At 44.8% G+C, this 26,278-nt stretch overlaps 1 protein-coding gene across 10 annotated transcripts in view; it reads left to right on the forward strand.

Annotated features, from left to right (window-relative positions):
* The window catches only part of LOC101075455 (protein-methionine sulfoxide oxidase mical2b-like), a 29,893-nt gene extending 3,918 nt beyond the window's left edge, over positions 1-25,975 (forward strand). Inside the window, exons 2-37 of one of the 10 annotated variants that reach the window (XM_029842177.1) lie at positions 2,791-3,153; positions 3,816-4,023; positions 4,406-4,522; positions 4,777-4,878; positions 5,430-5,585; positions 5,694-5,794; positions 6,764-7,021; positions 7,105-7,220; positions 7,347-7,473; positions 7,546-7,636; positions 9,426-9,573; positions 10,600-10,799; positions 11,599-11,675; positions 11,763-11,831; positions 11,929-12,057; positions 12,516-12,644; positions 12,888-13,121; positions 13,219-13,437; positions 13,946-14,323; positions 14,863-14,940; positions 15,103-15,195; positions 15,589-15,775; positions 15,914-15,984; positions 16,308-16,383; positions 19,521-19,664; positions 20,234-20,284; positions 20,949-21,067; positions 21,410-21,589; positions 21,786-21,961; positions 22,091-22,449; positions 23,150-23,223; positions 23,300-23,389; positions 23,693-23,792; positions 23,982-24,090; positions 24,257-24,330; positions 24,821-25,975. In XM_029842177.1, the coding sequence (XP_029698037.1) occupies positions 2,890-3,153; positions 3,816-4,023; positions 4,406-4,522; positions 4,777-4,878; positions 5,430-5,585; positions 5,694-5,794; positions 6,764-7,021; positions 7,105-7,220; positions 7,347-7,473; positions 7,546-7,636; positions 9,426-9,573; positions 10,600-10,799; positions 11,599-11,675; positions 11,763-11,831; positions 11,929-12,057; positions 12,516-12,644; positions 12,888-13,121; positions 13,219-13,437; positions 13,946-14,323; positions 14,863-14,940; positions 15,103-15,195; positions 15,589-15,775; positions 15,914-15,984; positions 16,308-16,383; positions 19,521-19,664; positions 20,234-20,284; positions 20,949-21,067; positions 21,410-21,589; positions 21,786-21,961; positions 22,091-22,449; positions 23,150-23,223; positions 23,300-23,389; positions 23,693-23,792; positions 23,982-24,090; positions 24,257-24,330; positions 24,821-25,020 (5,304 nt within the window). In that variant the 5' untranslated portion in view covers positions 2,791-2,889 and the 3' untranslated portion in view covers positions 25,021-25,975. The other 9 variants (XM_029842179.1, XM_029842180.1, XM_029842178.1 and 6 more) reach the window with 9 other exon arrangements.
* Positions 25,976-26,278: the final 303 nt, after the last annotated feature.

Raw genomic sequence — 26,278 nt, forward strand, 5'->3', positions numbered from 1 at the left:
AAGCCTTCAGCAGGTTACGCAACCTGTGTTAAAACGAAGCAATGCGATCCCATGGTTTGAGTTTCAAGCTCTTCGGCGCTTTTGCCCATTTCCCAAGTGATCGCTTGTTTCTGGGGAGTTTGTTGTTTTTCCGGGAGGAGCACACACAGGAAGAAGAAAAAAGAGACCCGGGCCCGAGCAAATGCCATCTGCTCCTGATATGGGCGCAGATTGAATGTGACCGCTCCACACACTCCCACCCATCACAGAAAGAGGATTTTCTTTAAACTTTTATCTCTCGGCTGCAGAGGCGATTGCTCTAAGACTGCAAGGGAAGTCCAGCTTCCTCTAACATGTCCCAAATGATGACATTCAGATGTTCATATGGACTCCCTGATAGGTTTTAGGCAGAATCATTACAGATTATTAGTTCCCTCAAGACGTGGTGCGTTTTATGATAGATCCTATGTGGCTGTAGGTCACTTTAGTCCAGTCCGAGTCAGCTGTGAAGCTGCCTTGAGCCGTCTAGCCTTGCTGAATGTTAAAATCTGGTTGAATGCAAACAAATCTAGCAGGAACAGCCAGTAAAATGACACGTTTGCATGACCTTGTGTCATCTCGTGTGCTAGACAACAGGGAACCTGAAACGGGTGCCCTCAGTGTGTTCTATCCTTTATCCTGCTCAATAAAAGTTCCAAGTCCTGGTTGGTCAAAGAGGCGTATAGATCACATCCCTCATGAGGGGGAAAGTATCACCGAGGCTGTTAAAAACTGGGCGGAAGAGTCTCAACTCGACCAACTGGGAGGTGTCACGTTTATTCTCGATTTGAAACATCTGATTTTAGCAGAGAAATGCAGGAATTGAGTCACAAACATAATTCTGAAACATTATCTGAACATAATCCCCTCACAATTGAAGAGGAAAGCTTATATTTTGCTCTCGAAGAAAGTGCAAATATTGCCTTGGACCTGATAATAGAGCAATTTAGTTGGAGCGAAAGTCTCGGTGGCTCTGTTTTAGACTTCTAAGCTAATCGGACCCAAAGAGTGTGAGTCAATGGAGCCATTTGGACCAGGAATGCCCCTCCACCGGCTGGCCCAGGGTTGCCCGTGCCCCCTCTTTTTATTCTTTATACACATGTGTCGCAGCAACAACGAAGACAGATTGGTTTTACACGATGCAGATGATTCTGATCGCATTGAGTTCATTGAAAATGAATCAAGCCAGGGCTCAGTTGTCCAGGATTTTCTAGAATTCTGTGGTGAATGGGTGATAGGGCCACACTTTTACTTAATTTTCTCACTCTTTTATTCAATCTAATCTCTCTTTTAGTTTAATGTTATGGCTCATCAATCTGTCTCTGACAAGTCAAAACTCCTGGAGATGGAGATTTACAGCCAAACGTCGAATTTCTCTATAAAAACACTTAAATAAGTGAGCAGGGTCCATTTTGGAAGATGGCTCCCACCCAGTAATTTTGAGAATTTCACAACAGCAATCTTTTACTGACTTATTGGTATATATCTCAAGATGGCTCTCCAGGTTACAGTATAAAAGAAAATGACACCTGACATCTGTCACCACTTTTAAATCTGTCATTACTTCTGTGTTGTATAGTGAGACTTTAGTCCTTTATTTTTGTCTATAGTTTTTCATCTGAATGTCATCATTTGAATATACTAACTGTTGAAACACTAGAAAGTGTAATGGGAGACAGAAACATCACACGCTGATACTCAGTACGAAGACGACCACTTCCTGCTTTTCTTTCTGGAGTCACGAGCTCGTGACCCTTCTCAGGCTTCTCTGGCTCCGTCTTTGTGTCGGTTCCTTCGTAATTGTATTTTAATCTTAACCCGATGTCCCGTTGGGAGAGGGTGGTCGTCGGCTTTGGCCACTAGTAGTGCAGATGGTCACTGAGCTGAGTGGACGGGGGCCCTTTTACAAACTAAATTCATCTCCATGATTGTACTTTCATATCCCCAGTATTCATATATATACTTTTATATGTGTGTTTGTGTGTGTGTAATCTGATAAAGTGACTACGCTTCCTGGAGTTTGGGGGCTGGGCTGAAGGGTCTCTGGGTTCTGGCTCCACGTTCTGACCTCCCATGACTTCTCAGCTGAACTTCTCCCAACACGCTCCTCTGGATTAATCCCATCAGGCATTTGCAGGAGCTTTAGCTGAAAAATATCTTGTTGTGGTGGAAGAAGTCCTGTGCAAACTAATTGCTGACTGTTTGAACTCAGCAGGCTGCCTGTTATTGGCGCAGCGGTGCGCTCTTGCATCTCATTAATATGAACGCCTGACACGAGGCTCTGGCTGCATCAGGCGTCACGTTGACTTCTGCGGTTTATTTCCAGCGTGAGCTGCTTTGATTGCTGCGTTGCAACTTAACTGAACCTTGTTTTTCTGCTGACGTGTCCAGTTTGTATTCTTGGCTCTCCAGCGGTGATCACTGGGATCGGCTCCTATTTATATATCCCACATGCTATACCCCCTCAATCCCAATGTTCCATCATTTTATTATGTACTTAAAAAGCTGTCAGACTGTCTTTTGTTTTGCCTACTGTAAACTTTCCAAGCTTTTTGTACAGTGAAGTAAAAGCAGGATTTTTACTTGACATTTTTGTAAAGCCCCTTTTTTTTGCCCACCATCTGTGCATTGTCGTGTCAATGGCGCTTTAATGTTAAATGCTTTATAAAGGAGCTGCAGGCAGTTTCGCCACTTCATAATCCAGCCTTGTTTGTTCTGTACAATAAGCTTTGGTGCTGCGATGATCGGCTTCTCTGCTGTTTCCCCCATCAGAACCGGCTAAACACGGCGTCACGTGCTGCTTAACGCAGCAGGTCAGAAGAAGTGAGCTGGAAAAAGCAGGGCTGGATCTAGAGTCTGCCATCGGACTAGATGGGTGAGACAGAGGACGAGCACCTGGGACAAGCCAGCGTGCTTTTTGAGAACTTTGTACAGGCTTCCACTTGTAAAGGGACTCTACAGGCGTTCAGCATCCTCTGCAGACAACTGCAACTAGATCCTCTGGACTACAGCAACTTCTACAGCTCGCTGAAGGCTGCCGTCAGCACATGGAAGGTCAAAACTCTGTGGACCAAACTGGACAAAAAAGCACAGCAAAAGGTTTACGGCCAGAATAAGGCTTGCCAAGGCACCAGGGTAGGAACTCTATCATTTCACTTTTAAAAATGTACATTCACCACGTGGGTGGCTGTCAACATTAACAGGTCAGATAGATTTTGCTTTTTAGGCTTTTGTGATTGGAATATTCAAATATCCTTTGAAATCACTTAGGCCCTGTTAAGGGGGAATGATTTGGTTTGATTGATTTGAAAAGCTTTATTAAGAACAGTATTTAGAGTCCTTGAAATGGTTGGAAGCTCTCGGAGGGGAGGTTATTGTGGAGGGTTGGGCTGAGTGTTGGCCAGAGACAACAAAAGCTTTATGCCAGAGTTTTATGGGGAGAAGCAGCTATTTAAACAACCATTTCATTTGCTGAAGCTTTACAACATGAGTAAAAGTCTCTGCAGTTTACGTTTATTTTTTACATTTATTTTTTTCTGCACCGTATCTCGGTCAGCGTGTCGGTTAGCCAGCTACTATCAACTGTCAAATTAGATTCCTGTCAAATTCAGAGGAAAAACTATGTGGGAGATGTTTTTATATAAAGTATTTGATTTATTGTTCAGTGAGAGATCAGATCTGGTCAATGAACATAGTTTATATCCTCTATATGAGAAAATGGCCATCTTAAAAGCCATACAGTGGATGTTTTAGAGACACTTTCCTGGAATCTTATAGAGTCTTTTTGCTCCGTTCAGTGTCTCATCATCGGCGGGGGCCCTTGCGGCCTGCGGACAGCCATCGAGCTGGCCCTGTTGGGCTGCAAAGTTGTGCTGATTGAAAAAAGAGACACCTTTTCCAGGAATAATGTGCTGCACCTCTGGCCCTTCACCATCCATGACCTCAGGGGCCTGGGAGCCAAAAAGTTCTATGGAAAGTTCTGCGCAGGCTCCATCGACCACATCAGTGAGTATCAACCTGTGCGTTGATTGTTGGGTTCTTTTGTTATAGCTAGCAGAAAACTTTAAAATGAATGTACCTCACTTAGGTAAACTTCGGTTTCAATCGCTTCCTCTGCTTGTGGGTCAGCACTCACATCATGTGACCTGCTCATTTGGTCATGGGAGACAGAATTCTTGATTTAAAGTATAAGATACTTCATCTTCTTCTGGTGTTTTTTCTCTTTTTTGTTAAGCTTCTAAACAGTTCCTCAGCTTTGAATGCCTTCACAGCAACTAATGGTATAGTTTTGTTCATCCCAAATCTGTCTTTTGTTAAATTAACCCCTGTTTAATCAGCCCGCTTGTTAGCTAACACTTCTCTTCAGACATTCATCTCCATCTTCCAGGTATCCGCCAGCTTCAGCTGATGCTTTTGAAAGTCTGTCTTATTCTGGGAGTGGAAATCCACGTCAATGTGGAGTTCACAGGACTTCTGGAGCCACAGAAGGAGCAGCCAGATGAGGGTAAGCATGCACGCTGTTATCTGTGTTAGCTGAGTGGGTGCTGCCACCCTACTGCGTGCTATACATGGAAAGCCTTCTGATCACAGAGAGACATGTGGGAAAGTCATCAGGATGTTTCCCCCCAGAGGTATTTGCAGCGGTCGCAAGTCGCAGAACTCTATTGATAGAGTCTGTTGACAGGTTCCACTCTGAGGCTGAACTTTTCCCAAATGTCAATAGGGATTTTAACAACAACCCTTCTGCTTTGCCCTCAGAATCTGGCTGGCGCGCCGAGTTCCAGCCCTCCGGCCATCCTCTCGCAGATTTTCATTTTGATGTGGTGATCGGAGCCGACGGACGTAAAAGCACTTTGGATGGTGAGACCGAATCTCAAAGGAGGGTGGGGGGGGGGGGGGGGGGGGGGGGGGGGGGGGGGTGTTAACATTAGTGGCAGATGTCACTCAATAGGGGAAAAATGTTTGTGCACATTTGTAGGCACCAGAAAGTTTTCAGTCACCTCTGGCCATATTTATTCCAGACAGTGGAAAGTAGATCTAGTTTGAACTGGAGACACATGTGTGCTCTCCGTTTATGATCCATGCACCATTATTATGGTGACGTGTAAAAAGGAAAACCACCAGCGTAAATCATCTGACCCCCCAGGAAATTTCCACTCTGTTTCAATGTTTTGACCTGCAAATCTATCTTAGTCGCACTAAAAACTATTTGATAAAATCTGTTAATTTTTCAAGGAAACATTTTTACACAGAGATCCCTTTTGATTCAGTCACTCAGGTTCTAGTTTTCTTATTTGTCATGTATTCACTTATATTGTTATAAGTTGGATTTTCACCTGCATTTTTCATGCACCCCCCCCCCCCCCCCCCCCCCCCCCCCTTGGCAACTCTCCCCGCTCTCTTTTTTACAGGTTTTGCTCGCAAAGAATTCCGTGGGAAATTAGCCATCGCCATCACTGCCAATTTCGTCAACAGGAACACAACAGCTGAGGCCAAGGTGGAAGAGATCAGTGGCGTGGCTTTTATTTTCAACCAGAAATTCTTCCTGGAGCTCAAGGAGGAGACAGGTGAGTTTGGGACAAATGCAGAAGCAAAAGAATCTCACAGCATGCATCATTAGCCCTCTCGCTGCCCTTAGGGGACCCTTTGTTGAGTAAATATGCTCCTGTCTTTAGGCATCGACTTGGAGAACATAGTGTACTACAGAGACAATACGCACTATTTTGTCATGACAGCGAAGAAACAGAGTCTGCTGGACAAAGGGGTCATCATAAGTGTGAGTCTACAAACATGGTTAGCATGTACAGTATGTCGTAAGCATAGCGAGCGAATGAAAGTGTGGTCGGACTAGGTTGAGCTTATCCTGCTTGGCATCTTTTAGGTTTTATTTTATTTTATTTTTTTTTACAAACTTGTCTCAGAATGTTTCTCGGTGAGGTTCTACAGCCAGTCCTGCGGTAGCTCAGTCTTAAGGGGTCTCAGATCAAGCCCCAACACAGAAAAAACATGGGAGGTGTTCTGGTCGCAGGAAGAGGTGCCAGGACACCTTCAGAGCACCGCCCAGGTACCCTTGAGCAAGTAGCGGTGGGGTAGCCTCCACCGTTCTGTTCCCCGTCCCCCCAAACACAATTGGAAAAGGAATTAAACGTGTAATATTTAGTGCTGAACTATTTTAAACTACATATATTTCAAGGTGGATCATTTTAATACCATCAAAAATTGTCTTGCAGTTATTATGCTACAGATCAATAGTGAGCACATGGTGTCTGCATCAATGGATCCTCAAAAGGTCCAAATGGACCCTTGTTAGCGTCCACCGTATATACATGCGGGATTCGGCCCGCGGGTCATAAACTGCCCGTGTGTGCCCTACAGAGATTAGGCAACACAAGCCAGGCTTCGTGGGCCGGTCCCAGTTCTGAGTAAATACAGTGGGCTGAAAGGCGTCTTGAGTAAAACTACTAGTGAGTTGACCGTTGTTGACCAGTTTAGTCAAGTGAAGTTAGGTGGTCCTTGAGGTCCTGTCCTGTCCGGTCAGGAGGAGTATTTTGAAGCCTATTCTGGATTTTATGGGCAGCCAGTCAAGAGAAGCCAGCAGAGCAGTAATGTGATCTCTCCTCCCGTTGTGTTCAGGACTCTGAGACTATTTGAGACCTGTGTACCTGTGTGCTGAGAATCAGGACTTACAAATGTAAATGTGAGCCCACCAGTGTTCTTAAGTGACCATGGCATCATCTGAAAACAGGACCACATAGAAACGGAGCGACTGCTGAGCGCCGACAACGTCAACCAGGAAGCGTTGCTCTCCTACGCTCGAGAGGCAGCCGACTTTGGCACGAACTACCAGCTGCCGTCCTTGGACTACGCCATCAACCACTACGGTCAGCCCGATGTAGCCATGTTTGACTTCACGTGCATGTACGCCTCAGAGAACGCCACCTTGATCAGGGAGAAGCGTGGGCATCAGCTGGTGGTAGCCTTGGTGGGCGATAGTCTGCTCGAGGTCAGCGGCTATCTCTCCCGTTTTATTGATCTCATACCCTGATGAGGCTTGGACTTGTGTGGATTTCCATTTTGTGTTCACAGCCCTTTTGGCCAATGGGCACAGGCTGCGCTCGCGGCTTTCTGGCAGCCTTTGACACTGCCTGGATGGTGAGGGGCTGGGCACAAGGCAGAAAACCTCTCGAAATACTGGCCGAGAGGTGCTGTATTCCCTTTGTTAATAAGACAATTTATTTGTGCTCGCTGCTATGTGCCTCTTATTAGCAAACAAATTGCAGCGCAGGTTTCAGATTCTCCAGGTAACCAGGGTCTCGTCCCCTCTTCAGGGAGAGCATTTACCGGCTGCTGCCTCAGACCACCCCGGAGAACATCAGTAAAAACTTCGAACAGTACAGCATTGACCCCGTGACCCGCTACCCCAACCTTAACGTCAACTACATACGCCCACATCAGGTTTGTCCTGCAAACCCTCCTTACAGACCGTTATCAGTGCATTTCTGGACATTTTACACCTTCTTTGGCCAGGTACGTCATCTGTTCATCAATGGTCACCTGGCCTCATGTCATCTGGAAAGGGGAGGAGCCACACACCGATCTGGAAATTGGTTCAAAAGAGGTGAGATTCAGGATCAATTTCTTAAGGGTAACGGTGAAGCGGATGCAGGACAGGATGTCGGGCGCAAAGATAAAGCAAAGCGTCCAGATTTTTTTCAAAATATAAAAATCCCTATTCGGGTAAGATCGTTTTCGTTTCGTTTCCATGCTACACGGTGGTAATATTGCGCAATCGAACAGTCGGGAATTCCTTCATTGCTGCCTGTCGGAGCAACGGAAGGTTTCTCCCGCGTAAGGCTGAAAAAAAATGGCAATAAAATGAATGAATGAAGGAAGGAAGTTCTTTATTGGACTAAATTTGACTCGGCCTGGAACGCTTTTTACTGAAAATTCTCAAACCGTCTGAGATTTATACATAAATAAATCATATTGGTTTTGAACAGTTAATTACGGTTGAAGAATACAGGTTTCTCACACACTTTATCTTCTTTCTTCGGATTAATTTTCAATCCATCAATTCAATTTTGCTGATGTCCGATAATTTCCTTCATGTTGCCCTATTCCAACGTCCACAACAAATGTGTCAAATCTGTGAAGTCAAGTGGTGACAGAGGATTATTGTTATTTACATGGACCATAGCTGCAACGCTGCCCATCGGGCTGTAACAGTAACCCGATCATCCTTTCAGTCAGCGCGGAGATTACTGCCATATGAAAGCCTTCCTGCATACATTTATTCCTGCATGCTTCCCTACTCTGGGGGGCAGACGTTGATGTCAGAGAGAAAACCCGAGTCGAAGGCAGACGCACATCGTCATAAACAGTCGGGTAGAATTACACCCACATACCGTCAGGGTCAAACAAGAGGCCTCCTGCAGATCTCCAATCTGTGCTAGCAAAGCTTGTGCTTAATGGACTCTTCCTAAATATCATGATTCACAATTATTGCCTGTAAGCTTTTGGTTGCCAAAGAACAGAATCAAGAAAATAAACTAAAGGTTCCCAGTCTTTTCTGAAGAGAATGTTCAGTTCAAGGTGATTAATAGGAAATATACTGACCTTGACCTTTGAAGTTCAAAATGCCATATTCTTTCTTTGGAGAAGGGGGGCCAAAATGGTGTTTAAAATCCTAAACTACAGTCTCAAAGATGTTCACGTGGCTGAGAAGAACATCACAAGAACAATATTCCTGCATAATATAATGTTTGGTTGAAATGATAAAAATGAGCAAAACAGCAGAAATTTATGATAATTAAATCCCGCACATTTTTTGAGGGATTACTTTATTTTCATCTGCTAGAAATCCTCCACTCTTTCACACTTTGGAGGCCAATATTTCCACTCCGCTGCAGAAGGGGCCTGAGTATTTTTAACTTGGCGTTCAGTTTTAGTCGGCCAGTTTGTGGCCTGTTATTCATTGAGAGGACAGAGGGCAAACATCCTGGTGTCAATTTCATTTCACCTGAGAAAAACCTGAGCAAAATAGCCAATATTCATCCAAACCTGACAAAGAAAGATGCTGATGTTATAGATATTTAGATGTTCTGAGAGATATTTGACCAAACATGCTCCAAACGTGCACTCTCAGGGGCCTGGACCTTTCCGAAGATAAAGAAAAGTCTTTTGGAGGGCAGATTTCCTCAGTCCTGCACCCGTGTTGTGGAATGGTCCTTCACGGGGAATTAGCTCGGCATCCGCGGTCGATGTGTATTATTATTATTTTTATTTTTATTATTAATGCAGTGAGCCTCTAATTGAAATGAGCTGCTTTGTGTGTCATAACAAGCGCTCTGCTGTATGCTGCGCCGCAGAACAGAAGTATTTGTTAATGCGTTAATTCTATCTTGCAGAGTCTGACGTGCATCCCGGACGGCTGCTGAGCTGGTGTCAGAAGCAAACGCGGGGCTACAGAGGTGTCGTTATCACCGACCTCACATCCTCCTGGAGAAATGGCCTGGCCCTCTGCGCCCTCATACACCACCAGAGGCCAGAACTAATGTAAGAATACTCAAAATGTGTGTGTGCGTGTGTGTGTGTGTGTGATATCCTGCTGGATGTCATCAAGACATCAAAACATCAGCAAACACGTCTTCATCTACAAGGCTTGGCTCTCTGAGCTCCCGGCTCTAAACTTGATACAGGGTAGTTTAGATTTCAGTGTTCCTCATACCAACTCTAGGGAAGTTGAGTTTCTCGTTCATTTTGTGCTTCGAGATTTACCAACCTGTAGTTGAGCTCTTGTCTATTTGTTGCACCAGTGCTTCTTGATAATTAAAAAAAGACTCCTTGAGCCACTTTCTCCAACTACGGTAGTTGTTGCCATAGAACAGCCATTGTTTCACAGACATAATGTGAATCCATCCTGCCACTAAACGTAAAAAATGTCCTCTTTACTGTTAGAATGACTATTTTGGTACTCGGTATGTAGCAAGTACAAGAACACACACACACACACACACACACACCTGTTGCATTTGTGCACAGTGGTGAGTGGGTAGGTGATGTTGTGATGGAGATATATTAATTATAACCACATCAGTGTGTGCTAAGCCAGACCCATTTCAAATGTAAGAAAAATGTCCGAGTGGCTGATTATTTTGCATCATTGCCATCTCATTCCCTTCCTGCCACCTTAGGCTCGCGTTGTTGTCTGTAGCTAACGTCTGAACCGTGACGTGACATAAAAGTGTCTGTAAAAATCTACGTTAAACCCCCACCAACTTTTAATAAATGACATGCAGCACGAAACCATCCATCACGAAGAAGGTAGCAAACGGAAGATCAATAATCAATAAAATAAAAGTAGAACCAAACCAACTAATTTATTACCTTGGGCATATAAAATAAACATATATACAGTATAGTAGTCTAGCTAAGGGGCGGGGGCGGGGGGGGCAAAGATGCTTTTCCTGAGATGCTAGTCCAGCTGTTCCAGCTGAAGGGGCTGTAAATCTTTGCTTAAATCTTATTAACACCCCTTTTTCAGCATTTTGAGGATGAATTCCTTCATCTGCTCTCTCCCAGTGACTTTGACTCTTTGGAGGAGGAGGACGTGGCTGAGAACAACCAGCTGGCATTTGACATAGCAGAGCGCGAGTTTGGCATCCAGCCGGTGATTCGAGGGGAAGAGATGGCTGCAGCGGCCGAGCCGGACCAGCTGCTAATGGTCCTTTACCTGTCAAAGTTCCAGGAGGCCTTCAGGAGTTCCCCTGCCAACGGCAGAGGTCAGGTTCCTTCTTGCTTCTTGCACCTCGGTTTCTTTCCACAGGGAGGAGGTCAGGACGTGGTGCTTTTTTACATATCTGTAAAACTTGTGTCACTGTTCAGTCAGATTTGACTCTGCTGAACTCACCGCTGGCTTGTCTGTTGCCATAGTGGCCTCAGGCTCCTGCTTTAGTGCTCGTATGCTTTTGATTCTGTAAAATACGCCTGGTTTTATTCTATTTCCATTGGTCTACACCCTGAGGTTGATACTGTTGTGATGATGTGAGTAAGCAGGTCTGGACACCCCCTGGTTTGATCCATTAATTCAACTCAACAAGAAATGAGTAGGAAATTTGACACTTTCGGAATATAGACCAGAAGGAAGGAAACAGGTTTAAAGATGGGGTGAGACAGGGGTGAGTCACATGAGGGTGAGGCTACAGACAGACAGACGGCAGCGGGGAGGGCAGGAAAGACGGACAAAACCATGTCTCAAGTATGAAAATGGATCCTTTCAGGATGCTTTATAGCCCAACCAGCAATAAAAACAACCTTTACTGATTGAAACAAATAGAAACAAGTCTGAGTTTGTGCTTTACTAAGGTCTAAATAGCTAATTTGCATGAATTTGGTTAATGGCCTACTAGATCTTAACTGCTTCTCTTGCAGCCTCTGATACTTTCACTAGAGTTCCTCAGCACGTCTCGGTCTGGCCTCTCAACCATTGAACGTGCACTGTCCTTCTGATCTTCTCGTTCCTCAGAAGTTGCCTCTGTAGATCTGATCCAATAATTGCGACATGGTTCTTTTATGTTTCAGGCTCAGATGCAAATATTGACGAATATTGTGCAAAGTCGAAGCCTGTGAACCCTCAGCCAAGAAAGAGGATTCCACGGGTAAACGTGCACGTTTCATTCCCTGTTTTCTTCAGCTTTTCTCCGCTTATTTGACCAGTTCATCCAAACGTGTGTCTGTTGTAACAGGACGATAAAAAACTTGAAGATGATTCTGTTAACAAGAGACAGAGAAAAGGCAACCACTATCTCACAGAGGTCAGTTCAGCGAGTCTTTACGTGAAATATTCCATGATTAAGAACCTTCTGATGGTTTTCACCACGCATGTGTTCGCTCCCTGCGACATGGCTTCAGTTGTCCTGCCACAGCGCTCTCCCCGCCGGCGAGGATGGAGAGCTGCGAGAGAACAAGGTGCGCTCCATGGCAACTCAGCTGCTGGCCAAGTTTGAAGAAAACTCCTCGACAGTTCAGAAACGCAGCAAGGTGAGAAGATTCAAGCGACGGGGAAAGGATTCTATCTCGGGTCATTCAAACCACGTCCAGCCAATCGCGCTGCAGGAGGGATTTCCTCCTCTGACCTCCAGAGAAAATAAAGCAACGTTTGAGCCACAGGAGATTTAAAGGATTTAGCTGCAGGAGAGCTTCAACTGTTTATTGAAGTCTTCCTAAGCTGTTGAGGAAGCGAACATGACCACTTTCCTTTCCTTTCCTTTCCTTTCCTTTCCTTTCCTTTCCTTTCCTTTCCTTTCCTTTCCTTTCCTTTCCTTTCCTTTCCTTTCCTCTCCTCTCCTCTCCTCTCCTCTCCTCTCCTCTCCTCTCCTCTCCTCTCCTCTCCTCCACTCCGCTCCTCTCTTCTTCCCCTCCTCTCCTCTCCTCTCCTCTCCTCTCCTCTCCTCTCCTCTCCTCTCCTCTCCTCTCCTCTCCTCTCCTCTCCTCTCCAGTATGATGAAGAATCTGATCTATCTTTCTCTTCGGAGGAGGAGAAGGAGGAAAAAGACAACCCACGTTTTGCCAAGCCCAGTGATGCCCCATCTCCTCCTCCTTTTCCTCCCTCTCGTCCCAGGTGGCAGGTACAATAAATCTGACATCTGATTACGTAGCCATTTGCTCAAGAATAGTTATTAAAGATATAAAGAACCTATAGTAATACACTAGGAAATAAGTCAAGTCTAATAATGCAAGTATAATATAAGCAGCAATTCTCACTTTTTTCAGTCTAATTAGCGAAATGGAGGATTGTCTTTTAGGAATGTTGTGCATCCTTATCGTCCCCTCTGTCTCCTTGTTACTCTGTTTATTCCTGGTGTTTCCAGCCTTCCATCTACTTGCGTTTACTGGAGAATCCCAGCCTTGTGACTCCACAGGCTAATTTCCTCTTTAATGCCCCGTCTCCGCTCTCTGAGAGCCGCTCTCCATCACCCTCACGCTCAGAGAGCCCCCCCTGCCCCTCTGTTAGCCAACAGCCCCCCCCTGAACACGCCTCTTTTGCCCCGACCGTCAGTCACGACTCTTCATCAATTCCTTCCTCTGCCAGGTCAATGCAGCAGGTGATTCTTGTCTTAATTCCCTATTAATTCCCTAAATATGATGTTCTGGCTGATTTGTGACATGTCCCGCCTCCATTCCCACTTCCTGTCCACGCAGAAGCTGTCCTCCAGGGAATTTTCTCGGAAAAGTGTGAAGGAGAGGGCTGTCCTCCTCTCCACCATGTTTGCTGGTTTCACCCCATCTCACCTCCGTTCTTGTGACTCTCAGGTGTTGCACAACAGGCGAGAGCCAGCACTTGCTTGTGAAACGGGTTCCTTTCTAAAATATAATGTTCCTCTGTGGAGCCATGTTGGAAGACATGCAGGATATATTTTGGTATTTGGCAGGTCTTTTTCTTTTTATTGCAGGTTTTAACTACTTCCTGATATTAATTCTAACATTTTATCAGCTCTGCGCTCTGATGAGGTGCGTTCAAGAGCCTGTGTAAAATGCTAGAGTTTCATCACTAAACAATAACTAAGAACTGCAAAGTAATTCATACTTTTTTTTCCAAATATTGTTGCTTTCTTACTTGTGTGAGTAAAGCAGAAATAAAAAGAAAAATTTCATCGGAAGCCTACTAATCATAAGCAAATATTGCACATATCACCCTACCTATTGGCAAGATTGTTTACTTTTCTGATCTTGAATGATTCAAGGTCTTTACTTCAGTTATTTGTGTCACTCCTAGATTATAGCTAATGATTAGCTGCAGTACTGCTTAAGACATTTCTAGTCCACCTGTTGGTTTGATCTGTCATTTCATCCTTTTCCTCTGTCGGTCACTCAATCTGCCTCTTCTTCCTTCTTTTCCACACCTCCCCCTTCCATCGCTCTCTCTCAGAGCTCCACTTGTTATCCAGCAGTCCACCCTGTCCCTGATCCCACTGTCCAGCCTGCTTTCTCCTCTGTGTCCCTGTCCTCTGCTGGACTCAAAGACCTCATCCAGATAGAGTCCACCCTGTCGTCTGACTCGGGACAAACTCATCAGACAGCTACTCTTCCTGTCGATTCTTCCCCAAATGACAACAAATCGCCCCCCGCCCGCTCTTCACCTTCTCCCCTCGGTGATTCCGATGCGCACGTGGGTTCATCCTCTGATCCATCTCTACCTCACAAGGACAGCAGCGGCAGGCTGGGTGGAAGCGGGCCAGGGGGACCCCCCACTGCAGCTCAGGAGACATTTTCCAATAGGAAATTAGCTGAAAATGGACAGTTGAAGGTAACTTTTCCTTCCTTCACATTAAAAGCCTCCAAAAAAGACACCGAAAGTCTGTTAACCACAGGTGGCCCCAGTTAAACTCTTCCCCAGTTTAGATTATAAAATATATTGCTCTCTTAGATATTGGACATATAGCTGATGTTCAAGTCTGATTAATCAAATCTTTTGCACCCAGAATTTTGCTTTTATTTTGGAAAGGTCGGCCTGCGCGGTGCTGCTTGCAGCCAAGATTTTGAGATACTTTGCGTTCATAAAACACGGAACTTACCAAAAATTCTAGAATGATGAAGAAGAAAATGTGAACGAAACCCAAACGCCTCAGCATTTCAAAACTGTAGTGAAATCACTGGATAAAACAGTGAAAACCAGAGCAGAAGGGTGGGAAAACACCAGTGTGTCATTCCTTCATTAGGTTAATTAACATGGCTGGTACCAAATTTCGTAGAAAAAAAAAAAGCCCAAACTGTCAGAAAGCGATTGAACCTTTCGAAAGCCATCAGAAAGTGTGATGATAAAAGATCCTTCCTGTTTCCGTCCAGAGCGATGGGAGCCACAGTGGAATCCTGCCTAATTCAGCCGTCCACTCTCTAACTGCAGCTCCCAGTTATGACAGAGAGGTACTGGTGCGGATCCCGTTCTGCACGTCCTTTCATGACCTCCAAACGAAGCCTCCTCTCTCCTGTCCTCTTCTTCACTCTTGTCTCTGGTTTTCCCCCCTTTCTTTCCTCTCCCCCCTGGGGCGCCTGCCTCTCTCCTGCTGTTGCTGGTGTTACTGGTAGCGAACTGTTGGGAAGGTTTCATCAGCCATCGATGCTAAAGCTCAGCTTCTGGCTATCCTCTATGAGACGGACCATCGGCCTAATGCTGCGCCGGTAAGAAGTATGTGAAATCACTCCAGACTTTGAGCTGCTGGTTTTGTATGAATCTACTAACGATTAACTCTGGAGAAGGTTACAGTTTGCTTAATGTTGCGTGTCATACCAGAACTTGTGCACGGATCGGGGGAATTTTAGTGTGTGCCGAGTGTGACGCATTCAGGAGCTGTGTAACTTAGCGAAGTTCCAATGTGAAGGTAAAAACGTGCATAAATACTGTGTATTATGCTCGTTATTTATGAAGACGTGCTGCGTTCAATGAGCAAACTGCGGCTGCTTAAAGACTCCTACGGTGGACGCTGCCGATAGTGGGAATTCCCTGCAGGTGTCTCTTGGACATCATGGACTTGACACTGAACCTGTGACCTTTGTGATCTTCCCCTTCTTCAGTGTGTGGCGCGTAAGGACGGCGCCGCCGGGCTTGGCGGCAGCGACATCTGCCATTTTTGCAGCAAGCGGGTGTACGTGATGGAGAGACTGAGCGCCGAGGGCTTCTTCTTCCACCGCGAGTGCTTCCGCTGCGACGTCTGTAGCTGCACCCTTCGTCTGGGGGGGCACGCCTTCGACTCGCGGGAAGGTGCGTCTCATCGGCCGCCGTCGGGCTGCGCGCGTTTTTGAGCTGTTTTCTCGCGTTTGCCTGAGTTAGTCGCTCCAGTTTTGGAAATTGGAATTGTTTTAATTGTTCGGCTCACTGACTGCTACATTTTCTTTACAGCCAAGTTCTACTGTAAAATACATTATGCCCAACGCCAGACCAGCAGTCACATGGGGAGGATCAGGAGACTGGTAAGAACTGTCTCTGTCTGTCTGTCTGTCTGTCTGCCTGCCTGCCTGCCTGCCTGCCTGCCTGCCTGCCTGTCTGCCGATCCATGTCATGAACCGAGTCTACCTACCTAACTAGCACATTAACTATCTACCCACCCGCATTAATTACCTTCCTTGCTACTGCGCTAACTACCTGCCTGCCAAGTTACCTCCCTACCTACCTGATTAATTACCTACCCATTTTATTAACTACCTGCATTACCTACTCGTTGCATTGCTGTTGCAGCATCACAACAAGCTTATGTTGCTACTCTTCTAACAGATTACTGTGTTTGCTTGTGTAGGAGGAGCGTCTCCATCCCAGGTTGCTGGACAGTGGGAGCTGCTCCACGGTGGACAGCATCCAGACGGGGCCCCCAGGTACCTTGGTTTCCTTGCTTACACGAGGCCTAAGGTGGCCTGTCCGTGTTAGCCGAGCCGCTCGCACGATGCCGCGTAGGCTGCTTGAAAGCATGAGTGAGGCTTTCACAGCAGCGAGGCGCCACTTAAGGAACCGCTCAGGGGACTATGTCTTCCTGTACGAGCTGCTGAGCCTGGGCGGCCCTCTGCTTTGCATGATGCATGAGGTGCTGCAGCAGATCTACCACGACGCCTAGCTAGCCCAGCGGCAGCTCTTTGGCCCTCCGCTTCACCTAAAGGCTCGTCTGCATTCCTGACAGGAGCAAAGCTAATTGGAATCGGGTTAAAACATAGAAACCAAAGAGTATGATTCGTTTACATTAAATTCCTTACCTCATATTTGTGGAGTCAGAATGTCGAGCACCTTGTATTCGTGGTGTCATTTTTGTGCAACAGGAATCAGGCGAATGCTTAACAGGCACTCTGACAACTCTGTATGTTATTTAGTCAGTCGCTCCAGGAATTTGCGACCTTTGTCACATCGGTTCAAGGGGTCAAAGACACACAGGGAGAGCCGCTGAGAGCCCGTCACTGCGGCCGAGGATGCGCTAACCCATCATGTGACGATCTTTGTTTCAATCAAATAAATTCAATGACGTCTTTGAGAGCTTTGCTTTCTCAAACCTCTTTTTTTTTTAAAAAAAAGGCATTTTCTGGAGTGGCTGATTAAGGGTGCGACGCATGAGTGACAATGCTGCTCCGCTACATAGTTCCAATGAATTTAGCTCCGTGTTTGAGGCCCACGCCTGTTTCGTGGTGTATTGTGGCGCTAGCAGCTCTCAGACAGAGGTGATGGGACCATCAGTGTCACCTACAGGGGCTTTAATGTCACGGGCGTCCTACATTCTGCCCTTCTACTGGGTGCAATAGAGATGCAAAGACAGCATTACTTTGTGGATTTCGGTTTCAGGATATTTTCTAGGAAATGTTAGCATTTACATTTTAAAGGTCTTTTTTTAAATTGGAATCATATTTAATATAACGGAGGGTGCGATGCCGTTTGGACCCAAAACACGTGCCGATAGATGTCACTGGCAGCTTGCACCAATGTTTATTTTTTTCATATTTTTATGGGTATTATGTTAAATATGAATGATCTTTTTTCTAGTTTTGCTTATCGTCATCCAAATAAATGTTTGAAGCCCAGCTGTACCTTTTTAAATGACATATAACTCTTTAAAATTCTAATTATAAACCATTTTATCCTTATTTTCTGTTCTAAATGATGCTAAAGACCAATGTAAATGCCATTCTATGGTTTAATAATGTGTCATTAGTGGGCATTATCTTCAGAATCTAGAATATCTTTTCGTAACAACTTTATTGCAGCTTTATTCCCAATTTTAAGTCACCCTGTTTTCATTGCATCTGGTCTTCCCATATCATTTTCATTTTAATGTTGTCCTCCCCCTCATCCTTGTTCACTTCATTTTCCTTGGTCCTTTCCACCTTTGCAAGGCTGCGTCCTGTGATTGGCCGATTCCTTCCCGTGGGTGAGCTGCTGATGGGCTGGCTTTGGTTATGCTCGTGCTGCTTTTGCATCGGCCGCCTCTGCCTCTCTTCCACTTGTGGAATTTCAGAATTCGGAAGCGCAGTTGTCCGTTTAAACCCGTTCTCCAAAAATAGACCAGAAGCTTAAAAATCACTAATCATCCATGCACATATAAAGTCCCTCCCCCGGTAATAAGTGGCTTGTTATTAGATGTGCAAGTCTTTTACACATGACGTTTGCAGGGATATTAAATAGATATCTGATTTTAATCATTGCGACGCTCAGATAGATGGTTTCTGAAGTTTTTCTGATGCTGCACACTTTACTCATTAACTGGGGGGGGGGGGGGGGGGTTGCGGGAACCCCCTGGCTGCGTTTGAACCATGCACGCTTTGTTCACTCCTTCATCTCGGTGTGAATTAACCCCACTAACAGCCGCTCTAGTTTTTAGGCCAGATCAACGCTGACACGCGTGTCCACCTGTCCCGTCTGTCTTCCCTTCCCTTCCCTTCCCTTCCCTCTGTTTCAGAAGGAGGCCTGTCCCTCTCAGAGCCCCTCACCACATCTCTCTTATGCACCTCCTGAGCTTTGCTCATGAGATCAGGAGGCCCGTTGCAGCGCTTTGCACCCTTTGGCCTCAGTTCTGTACGTTTCATAGGTTCGGTAATGAGAACACTGGAGCCAGCCTTCGTGCTTTGTTGTTTTCATATTGAAAACCTTTTGGAAAAAGCTCTAACTTATGCTATTTATAAGATGTAAATATACTCAAAATAAATATGTTTGATTACTTAAATCATTTGCTTTGTGGTTTGTTGCCATTCAATCCGATTGTATGTGGAGTTACAGACTCCGTTGATGTGGCTTTAAATCATCACTCTCACAGATCTGGTCCATCTCATCATCTTTCTGCTAAATTCTCATTAGGGAACTTGCTCACAATCACAGCTTTTGTTAACAATTAACAACACAACAGCTGGTTCAACAGCCCTCAACTGGTGACTTAATCATGTAGCGTTCAAGGTCTCTGCGTTTTGAGTCTTTGCAGCGGGAACGTCCCCTGAAAAATCTGTGGGGGGGATCAGATGTGAAAACAAGCTTCAATTAGATCCTGAGGCAAATGAATCATCACTGTCCTGAACACGAGTGAATGGCTCCTTTCATCTTCCTCGCAGGGTCTTTCGGCGGGTCTGTTCTGTTCTTTCCTCTGGTTTTATCCCTCTAATCCTAGAAAGGCCTTTCTCCAACATAAATTGGTGCTCATCTAATGGATACTAGTCACCTTGCACCGTCCCCCCCCCAGCCTGTTTCAAGAGCTTTTGTTATTTCTTTGTTGTGGCCAAGTGGACTCACCTCTGTACAATGTTGACTTCGCGGCTCAGTGAGTACTGTTGTAACAGTGTTGTGTATTTACGTGTTTTGCGAATAGACTCGAGTAAAATCATTGTGTAAAAAAAGAATCCCTTTAATATTTTTTGTAGCCTAATTTGACTATATTTGACTGTGAGCTATAGATGACATAAGCCGTTGGCTAGTTTATTTCATTTTGTCTTAATGTTTTCCTTTTTAGATAGTTGTACCTTAAAGTTTACTTATTTTCTCTCGGTAGGGACAGCATCTAACTTGAATGCCGTTTCTAAAGGTGAGACGAGAGTTCTGGAAGATTTTGAGACAGTTTCTGCAACTCGGGATGCTTCCTGTCTGGTTGGCGCGAATCCAACAGCCAAGAGCCAAATCCAGGACAGCAGTAAAGGTCAGAGTGGCTCCGGCAGCGCTTTGTGTTTTAGTGCCAACAGCGTATATCTGTTCATGGATGGGTCCGTCTGGCTGAGCTGATGTTGTAACTCTACAAACACACACACACAGAGTCAACATGTGTCAATAAATCAATGCAAAACACACACCCGCAGTAAACCTGCATGATCACTGAAGGGGAAACTTTCTCAGTCCTTGTTTGGGACCGTAACTGTCTGCTGCATGTGGGTTTTCTGCTTGAAAGACCTCTGGAATTAACTGACCAAGACAATTCAATGGAAAAGATTTGGGATTCAATGAGAAAACATTCCAGTTTCACAATTGATTTATTTAAGTGAAGTGGCTCAGCCACATTTCTGATTTTGTAACGGTTATCAGCTTTTATTTTATTATTATTATTATGTAAAAGGAATTGAAAGGCTAATTTTATGCCTTGAAATGTCATTTGCACCTATATATCTCTGGAACTCTCATATATAGAAGTATATATAAATATAGAAGCCTTTTGCGTGGTGTGCTGTCTGTACTGTAAAAGAGCTGCTAAAATCTTTTGCTTTTGCTCTGCAGCTCACAGTAACCCTAAACAGAATAATCGATGGAAAGAGAAGATCAGAAATAGTAAGTACTTTTAAAGTTTTTTGTTTTTTTATTAAATTTCGGCTGTCCGTGTTTTCAAAGTGTAATAAAATCGCTGTTTATTTTGCTGACGTCATGAGAACTGTTGTAGTGTGACATTATTCCCGCTAGAGGGCAGCATTTATTTTGTAAAAGACACGAGAGCGCAATAACGAGAGAAAAAAAAGGGTGTGTGTGTGTGTGTGTGTGGGGGGGGGGGGGGGGGGGGGGGTGCAGAGAAATCACCAGCTCATTGCAGGTCTAACATATAGATGAAAACATACTCATTTTTAATTTAGCTGGAGAACCCATGCATACTCATGCACAATAGATATTTTTCATCTTTTTAAGGTCTGCACTGCAACGAAATGTTGCTCAGACATTGATGACAGTCATCTCACTTCACTTTCCACAGAGAGCATGGGGGTGTGGGGTATTTTTCTGTTATTGAATTTCTATGATTCACAGATAAACATTGTGCTTTCTCACAGCAGCCATTGCTAAATATTGTCCATTTGCTTTCAAAACATCATCCAGTCCACCTTCCTCCTTTCAAATGCCTCCGGTGTGTTTTCTTTGGTAGCGAGGTTTTTGTGCACATGGTAGGTTTGCTGTGGTGAACTGAGGTTTAATATTTTAATATTCACGTTTCTGTAACGTTGTGCAGCTTTCCCCCTGATCTTCATCAAGTACTTCCAGAAGAACCTGACGCCGGACATAGACGGCCCACAGACTGTCCCTGAAGTGGAATCCAGCTTTGAGGATATCATTGCTGCGGAAGAAACGGTGTGTTTTATGGAACATATCCTTGCTTTATTACATACGCATGCATGACGCAGGCTACGACACAGCTGGGTTCAACCCCTCACACATGTTCACCCCAGAGGATTAAAGCAGAAATGTGGGACGATGTCAGATGATTCTAACATTAGTTTGTGTTCCAGTAGAGTTTGGATCAAGGGACCAACTAAACAGATCCAGATCTTCTTCCCTCTCAGATGTTAGCAGAGTTAACACACCTACACGTTCTTCATGAGGCGTGACAGTCGCAGTTAGAATACACGTTTTTAGAAAGTCTTTTCTGAGGCGAGTTAACATCTTAAACCTTGTACTTTCTCATTTTCCCAGACCTTTGCCGATAATTTAAAGTCGGCGGACGGTCCTTCAAAGCGAAGCCTAGGATGCAGCGTGTCGGCCCCGAGGAAACGTTTGATGCTGTCTGTCTCTGAGAAGGGGAAGCTTCTGAACTGGGATGCGGTGGTCACCACAGAGGAGTCCACCAACAGCCCCAGCAACAGCGAAGAGCAGGTGGACGTTATAAAAACAGCCCTGTCGGCCATTCTAGTGAAGACTGAGCTTTCACATTATGTACTTCTGCTCTTTATCTCGGTCTTCCTGCCTTGTGTTGTATCATTCTCTGGTCCAAAGATAGTCACCATGATAAGAACATCTAATTCCACATTATGTTGACCTGCATTTTTCCTGTTCTCTCATGTCTTATCAGGTACATGCAGAGACCAAAGCAGATAAATCTCAGACAGACTCTGGCCAGAAAGGGGAACCGTCTGAGAGCCAAAGCTCGGCCTCATCGCCCTCAGCCTTCCAGCTCATAGCCAATGCTTTCAGGAGGACATTTAATGTGACCAATCCATCGAGCGGCTCCGACTCTGCTGTCATAATGTTTGTATAAGTTATAGCACATTTTCTGTAGTTTAAGCAGCATGTTAAGGCAGCTGTAGCTGTAAAACTCTGCCTGTTTTTTGCTGAATGTGCCTGGATTTTGCAAGTAAGTCAACTTTGGTTTACCAGGAGGACAAAATGCAACTCCCAGCACAGACAAAGACCTTTGTCAGAGGGAATGTTGGGGTGTCCAGAACCATGTCAAGGTGAGAGGAACAGCGGAAACCAGGAAACCTGGTGGGCAACATTAGGAGCTGATGCGTGGGGTGGTGGGAGGGACCTGCCCTCTCTGCTGCAGGAGGTGTCCCTGAAGGGCTCTAGAGACTCCAGCCTGCTCTTCTCTGATGTCACTCGGCAAATGCCTCGGAGGAGGATCAACTTGTTCTCGTCCTTGAGGCTGAGGAAGCCGGGAGCCTCGAAAAGTGAAGGTCAGCATCAGGAGATGCAAAAAGAAAGCGGGATGCTGCTCACCAACATCAGGAACGATGGTAAGTGGGGGGTGGGCAGCGGGGTGTTTTGGCCACTAGGGGGCGGTATTCTGCAATGATAACTGACCTCCTGACCACTTAGCAAGGTTGGTATGTAAATACTAAATAATGGCCAATCAAGCTTTACTTACACATTCAGGGAACCACAATATTTAAGCTTTAGTTGGATCTCATAAATTTATGTGACTAATTGCTGAAGAACTGGCATTTTTTTTTGTAATTTTCCCCGTGTGGAATAAATAAAGGATCTGAATCTGAATTATTTCCCCACCGATAATTTTAAAAATTGACATTTTGCTATGTTGTATATTGTTTTAAATTCCAGGATATCAAATGCATAGAGTTCACAAATGCAAGAGTTAATGTTGTAATTTATGACAATAATAATTTATGCCCCAAATGTGCTGAATCATGAAGATTTGTGCAGCCATGACGACCAGGCTCCAACTTGCAACCTCAACAAACAGCACTCTTATTTTATTACAAACAACAATCTTTACTATGCAGCTGTATACATGAAAAGTTTGCTTGCCACTTGTCACAGTGATGCATCTGCATTCCTACAGTAAATTTCTGAAAAGATGTTTAAATTTGTGATCAGATAACAATCATTACGAACGTTTCCAGTAAAAAAAAAAAAAAGCGGCACTTTACCTGGTTGAAAATAAATTTGTTTTGGTTTCTCTTCCCTCCAAACCAGCCTCCTGCGATCCGACTTCACAGGAGCCGTCCTCCGGTGATGATGAAGAGGATAAGACGGTCCCGAGCTGGAAGGTTTGTAAAGTACGGTAACAACGCGATGTTGGGATGGAACGCGGTCCAAGCAGGTCCTCTGCACTTTCTGCCTCAGCTTCATCCGGAGAGAAAGAGGAGGAAGCAGGAGAAGATGGTGGCCCGGCAGGCGAGAAGAGAACAGCTGAAGAGGCTTCACAGAGCTCAGGTGCGGAATTGTCGCTCCATTTCCTGTTTACACACTTAATTGCTGCTCAGGGCCACAAGGCCAGACTGAGACATGTTAAGTAGTCTGACTGCACTGGAAATCAACCTTCAATCAGATGCTTAAAATTCAACATTATTGCAATTTTATATCATTAACTAATACTAGTTTAATCGTAGAGTAGTTACAGTAGTTACTGCAAAGTGTTGGAAACCAGTTCTGTCTGACCCTGTGTGGGTTCACGCTTCACTACTGAACATAGAACCTAAAATAATGTTAATCATTTGTGAGTTTTCCACTGCCCAGGCCATTCAGAGGCAGCTGGAGGAGGTCACAGAGAAACAAAGGAGCCTAGAAGAAAGAGGTGTGGCCATAGAGAAAACCATTAGACGAGAAGCCGGAGCAGGTAAACCATATTCACACATGCTTCAATTAGCCAACGTTGGATGATAGCGAGCTTCCCACAGCCGAATGAAGCACCACTGCTTGAGATTTTATGACTTAATTCATATTTCTTCCACATTGCACCTTTTCATTTCATTCATTGGACCTTCCTCCCTTCCTTTGTTGTCCCTTTTTTTTTCTCTGCTCCCAGAATCGTTAGAATCCGGCGACGTCGTGGAGGACCAGCTCTATCGGACTTGGTTCAAACTCGTCCTGGAGAAGAACAGATTGGCCCGTTATGAGTCTGAACTGATGATCTTGTGAGTGAACATCCCTGGATTAAAGAATGGGAAACCAACTAGACCACTTCATGAAGCAGGAGAGAAATTATTCCACTGTGTTTACCAACAGTAATGAAGTTGAGTTTGACTTCTATTATAAGAACCTGTTAAGATCAGTTAATTCCTTAAATGTACTCTTTGATAGTGCTCAGGAGCTTGAGCTGGAGGACACACAGAGCCGACTGCAGCAGGATCTGCGGCAACGAATGGCAATAGACGGTAAATTCTACTGCGTGAATGTAGCAGTATGATGGGCAAAATGAGCAAATTTGGAGAAGCTCAAACCAGACAAACCAACAGATCCAGACGTATTCTTTTTCCTCCCCGGAGATGCTTTGCCAGACCTCATGAAGAGGCTAATGTGTTTTGAAATCAGGAAATAAACCCGATGTATGTTTTGGCTCATTATCGGGCAGTTGTATAAATTTTACAGACGTTACCGGAGAGGCTAGCATATCTTTAGTGCTATTATCATCCACATACTTCAAAACCCAAACAGTAATGTGACCCCCGTGGGTCTACTTTTCAGCCCTCAGTATGAAGCTGAAAGTCTTCCTTTTGGATTGTGAAGCAAATAGAGGAAAATTTTGTCCCTGTTCAGATTCATGGTTTATTTATCTTGACCTCTATTTCCTCTGCGGGGTCGCTGGGTGAGGGGGGGATTCATAGTTATATTAGCTGTAAACAAACTTTTTTTTTCCAACCACAGACACAAAGAAGAGCGCCTCTGAACTGCAGGAGGAGCAGGAGATCCTGTCAGAAATTATGAGGACGGTGGAGAAACGCGACACGCTGGTGTCTCTGCTGGAAGAGCAGAGGCTGAAGGAGAGGGCTGAGGACAGGGACTTGGAAAGCCTGGTGCTCTCCAAGGGCTACGAATTCCACTGGGCCCAGAAGGATGATGGGTAACACCAGGAGGAATGAATTAACTGAGCAAGTGTACCTTTTAATATTTCAAAAGAATGTGGGTGATTTTTTTTATTCACAACTGCGTCAGTGTGGATTATTCTGCGTCCCAAGACCGACATGAATGAACTGAAATCTCAGGAATGCTTTTATTCGGCATAAAGATGGCACAAGGTCTTTATCTCGTCTGCTGCGAGCTGGCACACTCATCTCAAGAGAGCAGCGGCGTTTCAAATGGCACCCTTGCAAATGACGTTCTTCACAGCCATTAACATCTCTGCCATTAAGGTTTTATCACGCTCCATTCAGAACCTTCTCAGCATGGGAACTCAAAAACCTCAACGCGAGAAGCACAGTAGGCTGCTTTTCTGGTCATGTGACCGCCCTGGAGCACAACTCCTAAACCAGGCTGACCGCATAATCCACAGCCATTTTACACGATTGGCTTTTTTCCACTGGAAATTGGTAGTTGAGTTCTGACTGCAACTCCGGAGATCTGGGAGTATTCTCAACACCTGTCCTTGGTTTCACTTTGGTAATATGATCACAACTATAAAATGCATGCACAAATATAATTAATAATTAAGTATTTAGTCACGCCACGGTTGTGAGACTCATCTGTCACATATCTGATCCACAGCAGATGTTAGCTGGTAGAGGTCTTCTGCGACACCACTGAGAGGACTGATGCCGAGACACATGTTTTTAATGCAAATGCTGCACTTTTACTGATTTCTGGTCAATGTTTCTCTTTTTTCTGTGTGTGTAGCTTGTGCTTTAATGTTGGGCTTCCTATGTGGATTGTTTGTATGGCGACACCGCGTAGTTGAATTTCCGTGATTTTTAAAAGGTTTTGCTGAAAACTTTCACTTTCCAAGTTAATAAAATGAAGGGGATCTTTTAGTTTGTCTCATCCAGCCACTTGTATTTATTTATTTTTAGGATAAGAGCACCTTAAATATTCTGATCGTTGAGAAATGTTGATGTCTAATATTGTTTTTATTCATTCCTGGAAAAGAGATTTGATTGTATGGAACCTTATTGTACTTGTTTGCACCCTTCCCCTCCTAGCCAGTGTTTGCAGGCTAGTATTTTAGCCTCACCTCAAGCACCCTAGTTTTAACCTCATCTGTCTAAAGAAGTCCAGGTCTTTTTCTCCATTCCGTCCTAGGCTTCCTCTTCACCCACCTCCCGTGAAATTTACATTTTTGCAGTTATTGCCCACTGACATGAGGAATCTACTGTGGGTCCCGTTTTACGA

This window comes from Takifugu rubripes, chromosome 9 (genome assembly GCF_901000725.2).
Source record: "Takifugu rubripes chromosome 9, fTakRub1.2, whole genome shotgun sequence".
Lineage (NCBI taxonomy): Eukaryota > Metazoa > Chordata > Actinopteri > Tetraodontiformes > Tetraodontidae > Takifugu > Takifugu rubripes.